Here is a 16,557-nt window from a genome sequence, read left to right as displayed (position 1 = left end):
CTACCTCAGCGGTTTCATCTGCATTGTGTCACTCGAAGATTTAAAGGGAAACCCCAATGTAAGTGTTCAGCTTAGAACGCCAAACAAATGTGATCCAAATTGTTATTTAAAATGTTCCCAATAAAAGATTAAACTCAATCCATAAAATAAGTCCCTGCTCAGGACTGTTATCTGTTAACAGAAATATAATATAAGGGGGTTTCTATGTTACTGGTAGCACAAAGGTTCTGGAAAAGTGAAATGGCCTTCACTCCCCAAAAGAAATTCAGCAAATCCTGGGCTCCCAAATTCAAATGAGCTCTACACTGTCACTAAATCACATTTAATATTCACATGTTTGTCATTTCTTTAGTGATGAGAGCCCGGCTAATTTACAGGAGCATGAGCTGGGCACAATGTAAGAGCACTACAACATACTGGTCACTACAATGTACTGATCACTGCAATATCAGTTTGCAATTTTCACTCAGCAACATCCACTACTGCTTGTTTCTTGGAAACTCCCATGGAGTACAAATTGTCACAACCCCTGTAGATAAATTCCCAAAAGGGTATAATTTCCAAAATGAGGTAATTTGAGATGGGATGCTCTTCTAGCACTTAGGGGCTCTGTGGAGTCTGCAAACTATTATAGAAAATTCTGCGCTCCAGTATTCCTCCTGTAAAACAGTACTGCTCAGCCATGTGGGCGAGACTCAGGAGGGATGGAGCACTAATTGCCAAAAGCGCTCCATCCCTCCTGAGTCTCACCATATGGCTAAGCAGTACCGTACAGCAACATTAGGGATATTTATACATTCAGTAGAAATTGTGGGTCAAATTTTGATGCAATTTTTACCCATTTTCCAGTGTGAAAATGTAAAATCTGGGGCTAAAACAACACATTGGTGGTAAAAATGTAATTATTTTTTCTTCATTGCTCAATGGTGTAAAATTCTGCTATATGGTATATGATCAATGCACCCTTAGATGAATTCATTGAGGTGCTCACCACACATTTAGATAAATTCCTTGAGGGGTCTAGTTTCCGAATGGTGTCACTATTGGGGGGTTTCCACTGTTTAGCCTCATCAGGGGCTCTCCAAATGCGACATGGAGTCAGCTACAACCTTTTTATAAATTTTTGCTAAATTTCCATTTTTTTCACAAATAAATGCAAGTCATAGTGAATAAATTTTACTACTATCATGAAGCACAATATGTGACAAGAGAACAAGGTCACAATCACTGGGATCCGTTGAAGTGTTGTAGAGTTATTACCACATAAATTGACAATGGTCAAAATTGTCAAATTTGGCCTGGTCATGAAGGTAAAAACAAGCTTGTGGGTGAAGGGGTTCAGGTCTCTTATTTAATAAATATGAAAAGAAAAGGGGGAGACAGGGCGCTTCCAATGCGTAGGTCTGTATGGAAAGTAGATGAGTGCACAGCAAGTGTTAGGCTCACCTGATAGGGTTGTGAGAGTCACAACACCTATAATCGCATAAAACAGCTGCAGCAGTCTGCACGAGGTCCAAGGACTTGGTACAAAGAGAAGGCTGGTAGTGCAATAAGAGACTGCGCTGCTGTGGTAGAATTCAAGATATCTTTATTGCCAACGCGTTTCCTGAGCCAGTCCCAGCGATCTGACACTATACAGTGATGTCCCACACAGGGAGAATATGAAAAAGTAAAAAAAAAACAAAAACACATGTGTAAAAATAATTTCTAAAACATTCCTAAATAAAGAAAAAAAAATATTCCTCAATAAAATCATTTATTTATGTAAATAAAAAAAATACAATAAAAGTACACATATTTAGTATTGTCACATGCGTAGCGACCTGCCATATAAAACTGTCCTACTAGTTAACCCCTTTAGTGAACCCCTTAAAAAAAATTAGGCAAAAAACAATGATTTATCATCATACCGCCGAACAAAAAGTAGAATAACACACGATCAAAAAGATTATTATTATTATTATTATGCATTTATATAGTGCCATTTATTCCATGGCGCTTTACATGTGAAAAGGGGAAATATAGACAAGTATAGTAAACATGTGTAAGACAAGGGACACACAAGTACATAAGGAGGGGGGACCCTGCCCACGAGGGCTCACAGTCTACAGGGATGGGTGAGGATACAGTAGGAGAGGGTAGAGCAGGTCATGCTGTGGTTCAGTTGACCGAGGATCATTGCAGGCTGTAGGCTTGTCGGAACAGGTGGGTCTTCAGGTTCTTCTTGAAGGTTTCCGTTGATGGTGAGAGTCTGATGTGTTGCGGCAGGGAGTTCCAGAGTATGGGGGAAGCACGGGAGAAGTCTTGTATGCGGTTGTGTGAAGAAGAGATAAGGGGGGGTAGAGAAGGAGATCTTGAGATTATTGAAGGTTGCGTGCGGGTAGGTACCTAGAGACCATGTCACAGATGTATGGAGGAGACAGGTTGTGGATGGCTTTGTATGTCATGGTTAGGGTTTTGAATTGAAGCCTCTGGACGATAGGAAGCCAGTGAAGGGCCTGGCATAGGGGGAAGGCTGGGGAGTAGCGGGGAGACAGGTGGATTAGTCGGGCAGCAGAGTGTAGGATGGACTGGAGCGGAGCCAGAGTGCTAGAGGGGAGGCCAGAGAGTAGGAGGTTACAGTAGTCGAGGCGGGAGATGATAAGAGCATGCACTAGTGTTTTTGTGGTTTCATGGTTGAGGAATGAGCAGATCCGGGAAATATTTTTGAGTTTGAGGCGGCAGGAGGAGGCGAGGGCTTGGATATGTGGTTTGAAAGAGAGCGCAGAGTCGAGGATCACCCCATCAAAGGATGGATATGAATAAACATGGTACCGCTGCAAACATCATCTTGTCCTGCAAAAAACGAGCTGCCATACAGCATCATCAGTGAAAAAATAAAAAAGTTATAGCTCGCAGAATAAATTGATGCAAAAATAATTATTTTTTATATAAAATTGTTTTTATTGTATAAAAGCGCCAAAACATAAAAAATTATGTAAATGAGGTATCGTTGTAATCATACTGACCTGAAGAATAAAACCGTGGTTTCAATTTTATGACACGCAGAATGGTGTAAACACCCCCACAAAAGAAATTCATGAATTGTTGGTTTTTGTTCATTCTGCGTCCCAAAAATCAGAATAAAAAGCGAATAAAAAATGTCATGTGCCCGAAAATGGTACCAATAAAAGCATCAACTCTTCTCGCAAAAAATAAGACCTGACATAACCATGTGAGCCAAAATATGGAAAAATTATAGCTCTCTAAAATGTGGTGATGCAAAAACTATTTTTTGCAATAAAAAGCATCTTTTAGCGTGTGACAGCTGCCAAACATAAAAACCCACTATAAATAGTAAATCATACCCCCCTTTATCACCCGCCTTAGTTAGGGAAAAATAATAAAATAAAAAAATGTATTTATTTCCATTTTTCCATTAGGGTTAGGGTTAAGGCTAGGGTTAGGGCTAGGGTTGGGGTTAGGGTTGGGATTAGGGTTAGGGGTGTGTTGGGGTTAGGGTTGGAGTTAGAATTGTGGGGTTTCCACTGTTCAGGCACATCAGGGGCTCTCCAAACGCGACATGGCGTCTGATCTCAATTCCAGCCAATTCTGCTTTGAAAAAGTCAAACGGTGCTCCTTCCCTTCCAAGCTCTGTCTTGCGCCCAAACAGTGGTTTACCCCCACATATGGGGTATCAGCATACTCAGGACAAATTGCACAACAATTTTTCCTGTTACCCTTGGGAAAGTAAAAAATTGGGGACAAAAAAGATCATTTTTGTGGGAAAAAAATATGAAGCACTTGGGGGTTCAAAGTGCTCAACCCACATCTATATAAGTTCCTTAGGGGGTCTAGTTTCCAAAAAGGGGTCACTTGTGGGGGGTTTCCACTGTTTAGGCATATCAGGGGCTCTCCAAACGTGACATGAAACCCGCAGACAATTCCATCAAAGTCTGAATTCCAAAACATCGCTACTCCCCTTCCGAGTCTCGATGTGTGCCCATACAGCAGTTTTCTCCCACATATGGCGTATCAGTGTACTCAGGATAAATTGAACAGCATCTTTTGGGGTACAATTTCTCCTGCTACCTTTGGTAAGATAAAAAATTGGGGACAAAAATCATGTTTGTGGAAAAAGTATGATTTTTTTATTTTCATGCCTTGGCGTTATAAACTTCTGTGAAGCACTTGGGGGATCAAAGTGCTCACCACACATCTAGATAAGTTCCTTGGGGTTTCTAGTTTCCAGAATGAGGTCACATGTGGGGGGTTTCTACTGTTCAGGCACATCAGGGGCTCTCCAAACACGACATGGTGTCCGATCTCAATTCCAGCCAATTTTGCATTGAAAAAGTACGGCACTCCTTCCCTTCCGAGCTCTGCCATGCACCCAAACAGTGGTTTATCCCCACATATGGGGTATCAGCGTACTCAGGAAAAATTGTACAATAGCTTTTGGAGTCCTGTTTCCCTTTGGAAAATAAAAATTGGGGGTGAAAAGTTATTTTTTGTGGAAAAAAATAAGATTTTTATATTTTACGGCTGTTCTTTATTTATAAACTTCTTTGAAGCACTTGGGGGTTCAAAGTGCTCATCAAACAGCCAGATAAGTTCCTTGGGGGGGTCTAGTTTCCAAAATGAGGTCACTTGTGGGGGGTTTCCACTGTTTAGGCACATCAGGAGCTCTCTAAACATGTCATGGCGCCCAATATCAATTCCAGCCAATTTTGCATTGAAAAAGTCAAACGGCGCTCCTTCCCTTCCGTGCTCTGCCATCTACCGAAACAGTGGTTCCCCCCACATATGGTGTATCAGCGTACTCAGGACAAATTGCACAATAACTTTTGGCATCCAATTTCTCCGGTTACCCTTGGTAGAATAAAAAAAATTGGACATGAAGTAATTTTTTTGTGAAAAAAAAGTTAAATGTTCATTTTTTTAAACATTCAAAAAATTCCTGTGAAGCACCTGAAGGGTTAATAAACTTCTTGAATGTGGTTTTAAGTACATTGAGGGGTGCAGTTTTTAGAATGGTGTCACTTTTGGGTATTTTTTTTATCATATAGACCTCTTAAAGTGACTTCAAATGTGATGTGGTCCCTAAAAAAGACAAGTCCCTAAGAAAGACCTTAATGACTATAGACCTGTAGCATTGACATCACACCCGATGAAGGTACTAGAGAGATTGGTTCTCACACGTCTCCGTCCTCTAGTGAGCTCGGATATGGACCCTCTCCAGTTTGCCTACAGGCCGGGCATTGGTGTGGATGATGCCATTATCCACCTTCTAGATAAGACTCTCTCTCACCTAGAGAAACCTGGGAACACTGTGAGAATAATGTTCTTTGATTTCTCTAGTGCTTTTAATACCATACAGCCAGGTCTACTGAGAGACAAGCTGGGCCTTGTTGGCGTGGACCTCCAACTCTCCACCTGGATCCTTAACTACCTCACGAACCGACCTCAGTTTGTAAAGGTTCTGGACAGTGTGTCAGACACGGTGATCTGCAATACAGGGGCACCTCAAGGTACAGTTCTTGCCCTTTTTCTCTTCACACTGTACACTGCGGATTTTAAGTGCAACTCATCTAGCTGCTACTTGCAGAAGTATTCTGATGACTCTGCAATAGTAGGCCTCATCACAGGAGGAGATGAAAGAGAGTACAGAGATACTAACCAAGCTTTTGTGGAGTGGTGTCAGAGGAACCACCTTAGGATTAATTCTGGGAAGACCAAGGAATTGGTGGTAGACTTTCGCAAGGGAAAAAATCCACCAGTAGTAGTGGTGAACATTCAGGGAAATGACATTGAGATAGTCGACACCTATAAGTACCTTGGTGTGATCCTCAATAATAAGCTTGACTGGGCCTATCACTTGGATGCAGTGTACAGGAAGGGCCACAGTAGGCTTTATCTGCTCAAAAGGCTGAGAGCCTTCGGAGTTAGGGGGGCACTCCTTGCATCCTTCTTCAACTCTGTTGTGGCATCAGTCATCTTCTTTGGTGTGGCGTGCTCAGGTAGTGGCATATCAACCAGGGACAGGAATAGGCTGGACAAACTGATTAGAAGGGCCAGCTCTGTCCTGGGATGCCCCCTTGATCCAGTTCAGGAAGTAGGCGACAGGAGGATACTGGCCAAGGTGAGCTACATGGTGCAGAATGATTCCCATCCCATGCATGAGACCGTGACAAAGATGTGCAGTACTGTCAGTGACCGGCTACTTCATCCTAAATGTGAGAGGGAGCGCTATCGAAAGTCCTTCCTTCCTGCTGCAGTTAGGCTGTATAACCAGCACTGTCCAATACGGAGAACGACCCAAACAGTGAACTGATAGATCCAAAGTTGTGATAGTCCGGTTATATGTTTTTTTTTTTCGTATATGTACCTACCTATTGTCAATGTAATGCCTTTATGCATCTGTATCTATACTTGTTCCTGCCTTGCTGCTGTAATGCTCTGAATTTCCCCATGGTGGGACGATTAAAGGATTATCTTATCTTATCTTAAAAAAAATGGTGTTGCAAGATGAGAAATCGCTGGTCAACTTTTAACCCTTATAACTTCCTAACAAAAAAAATTTTGGTTACAAAGTTGTGCTGATGTAAAGTAAACATGTAGGAAATATTACTTGTTAAGTATTTTGTATGCCATATCTCTGTGATTTAAGGGCATGAAAATTCAAAGTTGGAAAAAAAATCTTCAAAATTTTTGCCAAATTTCCATTTTTTCACAAATAAACGCAAGTTATATCAATGAAATTTTACCACCATCATGAAGTACAATATGTCACGAGAAAACAATGTCAGAATCACTGGGATCCATGGAAGCATTCCAGAGTTATTACCTCATAAAGAGCCAGTGGTCGGAACTGTACAAATTGGCCTGGTTATTAACATGCAAACCACCCTTGGGGGTAAAGGATTTAATTGAGTCCTTTAATAGATATTAATTAAACCATGCTTACTGTATTGCCTAATTCCTTCGAAGCCCTCCATCTCCTGTAAGAGAATTAAAATAAAAAGCAACAGTATGCCATACCTGTCCACCAAGATGATAATCATACTGTCCCACGATGAGTCCAGCTCTGCTACATCTGGATGTCAGGCTGAACGGTGGCATTATGCCACCGCTTAGCCTGACATCCAGACACAACAGAACTTGAAGATGATCACCGGAGACAAGTCTGTCTCCGGAGGTCACTTGCACTGCCGTTCTCGCCGTCAGCTAATCGTAGGAACTTGGCAAGTGACCGGAGATAATGCTGTCCCCGGAGGTCACGTGCAAGTCAGTTCTCGCAGTCAGCTCAGCTCATCGCGAGAACTGCAGTGGATGTGAACTTCCAGCTGTGGCACAAGGTACACCTTTATATTAGTACACATGCGTAGTAAGCTGAATTCCCGCACTTAATATGCATTTGACTAGAAAGACTTTTTAACACAACACTTAGCAGCATTTCTCAGAACATTTTACAGTTCTTTTGGAGGGGCTGAACTTAAGGCAATGTGTGGACACACATCATTTCAGTTTTTGGCTTTTTTTATGCAAATGTCAGTTTGTTTCTGATGCTTTTTATTCTCTTTAGGTTTTTATAATATAAGTACTAAAAATACACCGCTAGGAATAACATAAAATATTTCAAACTATAGTTGTATTTCCATGCATTTAATATCTGCAGATATACTGATCAAAAGATTAGATATAATTTTAGGTAAACTTGATTCAAATTAACGTGTCCATTAAGTTTCCTAAAAAGCTCAAAGCCATCATTAAAGTAATACCTATCATATACTGTATTAGCCAGGGCATATTACTCTGGTTTCCCAGGAAATGGAAGGTGTTACTTATTAAACAGAAAGGAACTCTGTGTGGAGTGACCTTTGCTGGGCATCAGGAATATAAGTAATTACGAGGGAAACAAACTTAAAAGAAGTGCTCAGTGAAGATATTGGACTCCAGAAGTTTGCATAGCGTATAAATCTAGGAGTAATTATTTCCGCTAATGTTACCTAACATGATATACAAGTTGTGAAGGATTGCTTCCTTGCTTCCTCATTTGCGATTCCTTCAGTATGTCTTTGTTGTTATAAGCATACAGCATTAACATTATACCTCATGAACAGCTTGAAGTAATGCTGTTTTTCTGACCAAAATTTGTTTCCTAAAATATAAATTATTATATTTAACACATTATTTCCACCAAAGTGGTAAAAAAGTCACTAAATAGCTGACATTAAATAATGAGATCATAGATCATAAAGCAACGGATTGCATTGAAGGGAAAGGTCTGTAATTAGTGTTTGTGTGGCGGTGCCGAATCCTGCATGTCAAAACATGACTAAGGGCAAAAGATCAGCTTTTTTTTCTCATTTGTGCAGATCTCTTAATTAGACATAATATTCTTACTTCAAGCCGCACTGTAAGTATTTACAGGTCCTAATACGCTTTAGACATCTGAACAAAGCTTAGCAGTATGATAAAAACGTATTTGTTGCTGCAAGGGGAGCAGATTAATGTCTTATGTTGATTGGTGTACAAAGGAACCTCCTCTTGGTACTGGGCAGTATTCCTTTCATTTACATGAGAAAGGATGTGGGTAGCTAACTGGCTTCACATCTATCTCACAGGAGAACAGGAAGGGCATGGAGAATAGTTGATTCCATGCAGATGAGTCTTGATCTTTTGCAAAACTTCTTCACTTTCACTGAAATGCAGACAGTGGAGCTACAAGAAAGTATTAAAGATTCTTTGTAGACTTGCAACTTTGTGAACTTTACAGCCACAGTCATCCGTACAATATGATGAATTGGATATTGTTATGCTGCTGCATTCTTACAAGATGTCGAAATGTGGAGGCACAATGGTGGTGGTTTTGGGGAGACACAAAAACCACTGTTTCATCGCCAGAGAATCTGTCAAATATGTCAATAGGCTCCATGGCTAGTACAATACAGTACAGCCAGCCAAACAAAGAGACCTTTACTGTCACAACAAATACTCTGGAAAAACACCTGCCAACTACTGTGTATCTGCAGAAAGGACCAACATCAACATCTACTGTCGTGAAAGAGTCAAAAACATTGATTCAAGGGAAGAAAAGAAAGTACACCTATAAAAAAACAGGTAACACAGACGTCTTTAGTAGTGGATAATTTATGTGAGCCATAATATTGATTTCACTGGAATGTAATGGAGATTACTAGAAACAATGGATGCATGAGTTGTTTGGAATATCATTAATCTACAGTGGTGATTACCAATAAGATGCCCATTGTGCGATTTGTCGGGAAGGTGAATGATTGCTTTCAGAATGTATTGTACATATTTCTTACCTCTGTTTGATAAATAGTCTTCTTTATAATATTTTCTAAATAAATGCAGTTTCCACAATTCAAGCATGGTTTTACTTGCTTCCTGCGGACATACCATAACAAATAGAGATGTCTTAAAGGGTTAAACAATAATGTTGGCTTCTTGAACTGATTCAAAGTCATGGTACTATATTACACCATGGAGTACATCACCCTACTACTGAGGAATACTTCATGTTAAGCAGTCTCTGGTGTGATGTCTCACCACAAAAATCCATAACTATATGTCTGAACTAGCTGAACAGCAGGCATTGCCCGATCATAGTAACTAACTATAAGTTATAACAAATTATAATGATTATCCTCCATCCCAAAGTCCGGTGCCCATATACCCATCATACATATCCTCCATCCCATAGTCCAGTGCCCATATACCCTTCATGCATATCCTCCATCCCATAATCTTATGCCCATATTCCTATCATACACATCCTCCATTCCATAGTCCCGTGCCCATATACCCATCATACATATCCTCCATCCTATAGTCCAGTGCCCATATGCCCATCATGCATATCCTCCATCTCATAATCTTATGCCCATATACCTATCATACATATCCTCCATTCCATAGTCCCATGCCCAAATACCATGGCACATCCTCCATTCCATAGTCCCGGGCTCATATACCCATCACACATCCTCCACACCATAGTTCTGTGCCCATATACTGTACCCATCACACATATCCTCCATCCCATAGTCCAGTGTCCATATACCAGTCACAGATCCTCCATCCTATAGTCCCATGCCCATATACCCATCATACATATCCTCCATCCCATAGTCCCATGTCCAAATATCCATCATACATATCCTCCACCTCACAGTCCAGTGCCCATATACCCATCATACATCCTTCATCCCATAGTCCCGTGCCCATATATCCATCATACATATTCTCCATCCCATAGTCCAGTGCCCATATACCCATCATACATATCCTCCATCCCATAGTCCCGTGCCCATATATCCATCATACATATCCTCCATCCTATAGTCCAGTGCCCATATACCCATCATACATATCCTCCATCCCATAGTTCCATGCCCATATATCCGTCACACATCCTCTGTCCCATAGTCCAGTGTCCATATACCATCACACATCCTCCATACCATAGTCCCACGCCCATATACCCATCACACATCCTCCATCCCATAGTCCAGTGCCCATAAACCCATCATACATATCCTCCATCCCATAGTCCAGTGCCCATAAACCCACCACACATTCTCTATCCCATAGTCCCATGCCCATATATCATCACACATCCTCTATCCCACAGTCCAGTGCCCATGTACCATCACACATCCTCTATCCCATAGTCCCGTGCCCATATACCTATCACACATGCTCCATCCCATAGTCCCAAGCTGGGTGGCGCTGAGCAGGAAGTTTCTGGAGATATGCTGTTATGTAATCTGACAGTGTGGCTCTGTGTGCGACCGCTGATGATATGATTTTCTACGCCGGTAACAAAAGAACCTGACAGTAATAGAGGAGGGGTGAATCATTTTTGTCACGTGCTCTCTGCTCCTTTCTGGGGGCAGACAATGCTTGGGAGCTTATGTTCCCAGAGAAGCTAGATTACTCCGACCTGGTCAGTTTCTGCTGAGGTATTGTAGTGCGGGAAAACTGTTGCTGATAGCAAACAATCACAGCTCAGCTTTCATCTTTTAACCCCTTTCTGACATATGACGTACTATCCCATTCATGTGCCCTGAGCCTTAATGCCCATGGATGGGATAGTACATCATACACGATCAGCCGTACTCACAGGGGGATCACGGCTGATCGCAGCCGGGTGTCAGCTGATTATCGCAACTGACACCTGGCACTAAGTGTCAGTAGTGGTCACGGACCACTTCCGGCACTTTAACCACCGGCACACTGCAATCAAACATGATCACAGGGTTCCTGTGGCATGGAGAAGCATCGCGCAGGGCCATGGGGTACTCGGTACCGGGCCGGTTGATCTTCTCAACGGAGGTTGTTTCAGTGTGCTTATGGTGGTGAAAGTTTATAAGTCATTTTTGACGCCACCTGTGGTGTTCGGCAATAGAGATGTAAGCCGATGCTGCAGACAGATCCTCTGGGACAGATGGTGTGGTGCAGCAGTGATATTATAGCCCTCCACAGGCAGGGCTGTAGTCCCAGGGCAGTGTAAGTGAAGTGACATGTAGATGGTGTAGTGTCAGGCGCAAGGGATGTAGCAGTGCTGGGCAGGTTAGCACCCGAATATTCGGAGGACACCAGGGCATGTAGTTCCAAAGCTTTACTCACAGTCTGTTGCAGGTACAGGTGCCCTCATCCGTGCCGTGTCCTCCGGGTCAGGAGCTCAGCCAACTTCCAGACAAGATGAAGTACTCTTTTCCAACACTCTGCCAACATATGTGCCTTTTCTGAACATCTCCTCTTATAGCACCTAAGAATGAAGTACTCTCAGTACTGAGTTACACTGGAGTGCCTCCTGTCAGATGTTCCTATGAACTCTACTTGTACGGCAGACAGCTGTAGCCTGCTTCGGAGACTCATTGCTACTAAGTCCCGGCTCACTAATATGTTGCTGTTGTGCCCCCAAGTCTTGTGTGGGAATAAAGTGGTCACTGCTTCTATTCCTCTGGTGTCTGCTGCAGGACCATTAGTATCCATACAACCTCGGGGACCGGACCCCGGCCTTGCGCTTAGAACTTGAAAAGGGTTCTCCTCTAACCCTGGTCCTTGTTCTCTTATTCTCCTTATGTTCCGTGCTAATCCTTCTTCCCAATGGAGAATCAAGCTTCCTTTCTCTGTCTCCTTCCTGTGCCAGCAGACCCAGATCACTGTGGCCTGCTGCAGCACTTCCTTCTTCCATCCCTCTCCCGGGGATCTTCTCTGTCTCACACTCCGTCCGTCTACATCCTCACACTCTGACTAAGTGAATCACTAACTGACTAACTCAACTGTTCCCGCTCTTTTGTGTCAACTAAACTCCACTCACCTCCCAGCATGTTTCGTGTTCCAAGCATGGAGCCACCAAGGGGTGCTATGCTATACTCTAAGCAGGGAGCCGCCGAAGGTGCTTTGCTACACTACTTTGTGGTGTGGGGGGTGCAAGTGTTGGAGCATGGTCAGGAGTCTCCACCTTGCCTGGATGGTGGGGTACCACACCTCAGGAGGAGGTGCAGTACCTCTGTGGCAACTGAACCCTCAGGGGCGCCACATACCCCCGCTAAACACAGCACGTCTGCGGGCTGCAAGGAAAACAAAGTTGACAATACAGGAACATGCAAAATTTTGTAATGCAAAATAAACAGTTCTTATCTAATCTTCTCAATATGAGAGGCACAGTTTCTTGAACGTTGCAAACAGTTTTTAACTATCTAAATTCAAAGTTATGCTACCTAATTTAAAGTGCTATGAAAGCAAACTCACTACCAATTCAAGTAACACATTTTCTAGCAACACATTTCCTTTCTGTCATTTTCTACTTTTCTTCTTCTTACCCTTAAGTGACAACTGCTGGTGTCTGGTTCATCATCTGCATATCTTTATCCAATCTTTATTCAAACATTGTAACACATTATTTCTTTCTCAATGAAACTCTATAAAATCTGTCCTATCACTATCTAGGTTCTAGTCAAAAATATTAAGCATTATTAGTAAGTACAATGGTAGACACTGGTCCTGCCAATGTGTCTGGAAATGTCCTTATAACGAGGTAGTCCTTATTTCAAGGAAAGGTTCCTATGTAAAACCAAGAGAAAGCACCTAAAGAGGTGCAAACTATTTACAATTACAGTTCTGGATCACTAAGCATCCATGATCTCCACAGTTCAAGCGTAAAGGCTGCCAATCAAACTGTGCAACAACTGGGAAGAAAACAAGAAAACAAAAACATGATAACCAAAAAAAAAATAGAAAACAAGAACAAAGGTGCAAATTCCCTCCTGAGTAGCGAGAGTTAGTTTAAGTCAACATCTTGACTAGTGATCTACTCTTGGGTTTCTGAAAGCTGGTTGCTTGGGCTGCTTCCAGGGGAGATGCTCTGGGTGTCTTCATCCTGTTGCTGGCGGTCCTTTTCTCCTGGTGAGGGATGTTTTGCCACTGGCTCAGGTGGAATGGCAGCGATGGTCGTTGCTGTCCGGGTGGATATTGGAGACGGTGGTGGCACAACCGGCGGTTCCTGGTCTGCGGGGGTCTCCGGTGGGACCTGCGCGGCCACGCTGGGTCCAGATGGGAGCTCTTCTTCCTCTGCTTCAGCTCCCAAAGCTTCACACTGCGGCAGTGGCAACGAAGAGATGACAATAGACGCTGACGGTGACATTGCAGCAGTCTCAGGTGCTACAGGTTCTTCCTCGAGGGAATCCGGTGTAGCGGTGGTGGGTACCGGTGATACGGGTACCGCGGGTGTAGGCCCCTCCTGGGTGCGCTGCAGATTCAAGGTCCACAAGGCTTCCTGCCTCAGTCGTAAATGGTGCATCAGCTGGGCAATCTCGTCCTCCAGCTGCTGGCGGTTCATCCTGGAAGCCGGGTTGGAGCCTTCAGCCATGGCGCCGGGGAGATTCAGCTCAGCCTCCTCACGCTCCGTAGGTCTCCTCCCTTCTCCTTCCAATATGGCGTTCTGGCGTTTTCCTTCCCACCTTAGCTCTTTTCCCACCACTGGCTTCCGCTCCTCCTTCTGGGGGCGGCGTCTTCTTCCAACTCCTCCATACCAAGCCAGTATACGAACCCCTCGGGGGTGGACCATGTTGCTGTCGCATAGAAGTTCAAACAGGGGAGGCCCAGGACAGTCCGCGCTCTTTTCTTAGGACCACCCATAGTGTCACGCCCTTCTTCATAGTGTTGGCAGCCATTTTTAGCATTCATTTTACAGTCTATTAAATTAGGTCTTCTGCACATTTCCAAAAGTTTTAAGTCCAACAAATCTCAGGCACATAGAACCCGATGGCATCGGGTCTCGTCATCCTGTGTGTGATGCCAAGTTGGAGCGCCCTCACTCACCAGGGCCGTAGGGTACTCGGTACCGGGCCGGTTGATCTTCTCAACGGGGGTTGTTTCAGTGTGCTTATGGCGGTGAAAGTTTATAAGTGATTCGTGACGCCACCTGTGGTGTTCGGCAATAGAGATGTAAGCCGACGCTGCAGACAGACCCTCTGGGACAGATCGTGTGGTGCAGCAGTGATGTTATAGCCCTCCACAGGCAGGGCTGTAGTCCCAGGGTAGTGTATGTGAAGTGACATGTAGATGGTGTAGTGTCAGGCGCAAGGGATGTAGCAGTGCTGGGCAGGTTGGCGCAGGAATAAGCTGAGGACACCAGGGCATGTAGTTCCAAAGCTTTACTCACAGTCTGTTGCAGGTACAGGTGCCCGCATCCGTGCCGTGTCTTCCGGGTCAGGAGCTCAGCCAACTTCCAGACAAGATGAAGTACTCCTTTCCAACACTCTGCCTACATATGTGCCTTTTCTGAACGTCTCCTCTTATAGCGCCTAAGAATGAAGTACTCTCAGTACTGAGTTACACTTGAGTGCCTCCTGTCAGATGTTCCTATGAACTCTACTTGTACGGCAGACAGCTGTAGCCTGCTTCGGAGACTCCTTGCTACTAAGTCCCGGCTCACTAATATGTTGCTGTTGTGCCCCCAAGTCTTGTGTGGGAATAAAGTGGTCACTACTTCTATTCATCTGGTGTCTGCTGCAGGACCATTAGTATCCGTACAACCTTGGGGACCGGACCCTGGCCTTGCGCTTAGAACTTGAAAAGGGTTCTCCTCTAACCCTGGTTCTTGTTCTCTTTATTCTCCTTACGTTCCGTGCTATTCCTTCTTCCCAATGGAGAATCAAGCTTCCTTTCTCTGTCTCCTTCCTGTGCCAGCAGACCCAGATCACTGTGGCCTGCTGCAGCACTTCCTTCTTCCATCCCTCTCCCGGGGATCTTCTCTGTCTCACACTCCGTCCGTCTACATCCTCACTCTCTGACTGAGTGAATCACTAACTGACTAACTCAACTGTTCCCGCTCTTTTGTGTCAACTAAACTCCACCCACCTCCCAGCACGTTTCGTGTTCCAAGCAGGGAGCCACCAAGGGGTGCTATGCTATACTCCAAGCAGGGAGTCGCCGAAGGTGCTTTGCTACACTACTTTGTGGTGTGGGGGGTGCAAGTGTTGGAGCGTGGTCAGGAGTCTCCACCTTACCTGGATGGTGGGGTAGCACACCTCAGGAGGAGGTGCAGTACCTCTGTGGCGACTGAACCCTCTGGTGCGCCACAAGAACACCGTAAAAAAATAAATAAAAAACAAGGCAAAAAACAATGTTTTATCATCATACCGCCGAACAAAAAGTGGAATAACACGGATATAAATAAACATTGTACTACTGAAAATGTCATCTTGTCCCACAAAAAACAAGTCACCATACAGCGTCATCAGCAAAAAAATAAAAAAGTTATAGCTCTCAGAATAAAGTGATGCAAAAATAATTATTTTTTATATAAAATAGTTTTTATTGTATAAAAGCACCAACACATAAAAGATTATATAAATGAGGCATCGCTGTAATCATAATAACCCGAAGAATAGAACTGCTTTACCAGTTTTGCAACATGCGGAATGGTATAAACGCCCCTCCCCAAAAGAAATTCATGAATTGCTGGTTTTTGCTCATTCTGCCTCCCAAAAATTGCAATAAAAAGCGATCAAAAAATGTCATGTGCCCGAAAATGGTACCACTATAAACGTCAACTCGTCCCACAAAAAAACAAGACCTCACATGACTCTGTGGGCCAAAATATGGAAAAATTATAGCTCTCAAAATGTGGTGATGCAAAAACTATTTTTTGCAATAAAAAGCATCTTTTAGTGTGTGACATGTGCCCTACATAAAAACCCGCTATAAATAATAAGGGTTAATAAACTTCTTGAATGTGGTTTTGAGCACCTTCAGGGGGCATGAAAATTCAAATTTGGAATATTGCGAAATTTTCCTCATTTTTGCCAAATTTTCATTTTTTTCACAAATAAACGCAAGTCATATCAAAGAAATTTTACCACTAACATGAAGTAAAATTTGTCACAAGAAAACAATGTCAGAATCACCGGGATCCATGGAAGTGTTCCAGAATTATTACCTCATAAAGTGACAGTGGTCAGAATTGTGAAAATTGGCCTGGTCATTAGCATGTAAACCACCCTTGGGGGTAAAGGGGTTAAACAGCTCTGGTGAAAT

General features: G+C 43.3%; 1 protein-coding gene across 4 annotated transcripts in view; it reads left to right on the top strand.

Moving 5' to 3' along the window:
- The window catches only part of COL15A1 (collagen type XV alpha 1 chain), a 1,161,047-nt gene that overhangs the window by 155,376 nt on the left and 989,114 nt on the right, over positions 1-16,557 (top strand). For 2 of the 4 annotated variants that reach the window (XM_073587710.1, XM_073587708.1), the window contains exon 1: positions 8,302-9,102. The exons of 1 other annotated variant lie outside the window; for it this stretch is intronic. In XM_073587710.1, coding sequence (XP_073443811.1) covers positions 8,778-9,102 — 325 coding nt within the window. In that variant the 5' untranslated portion in view covers positions 8,302-8,777. Of the gene's footprint in view, positions 1-8,301; positions 9,103-16,557 lie in introns of those variants that run through there. One more of the 4 variants, XM_073587707.1, reaches the window with a different exon arrangement.

This window comes from Dendrobates tinctorius, unplaced genomic scaffold, assembly GCF_039654945.1.
Source record: "Dendrobates tinctorius isolate UK_male_01 unplaced genomic scaffold, ASM3965494v1 ptg000102l, whole genome shotgun sequence".
NCBI classification, from domain to species: domain Eukaryota; kingdom Metazoa; phylum Chordata; class Amphibia; order Anura; family Dendrobatidae; genus Dendrobates; species Dendrobates tinctorius.
Note: the sequence above shows the minus strand (reverse complement) of the source record. Positions and strands in the feature narration are given on the sequence as shown.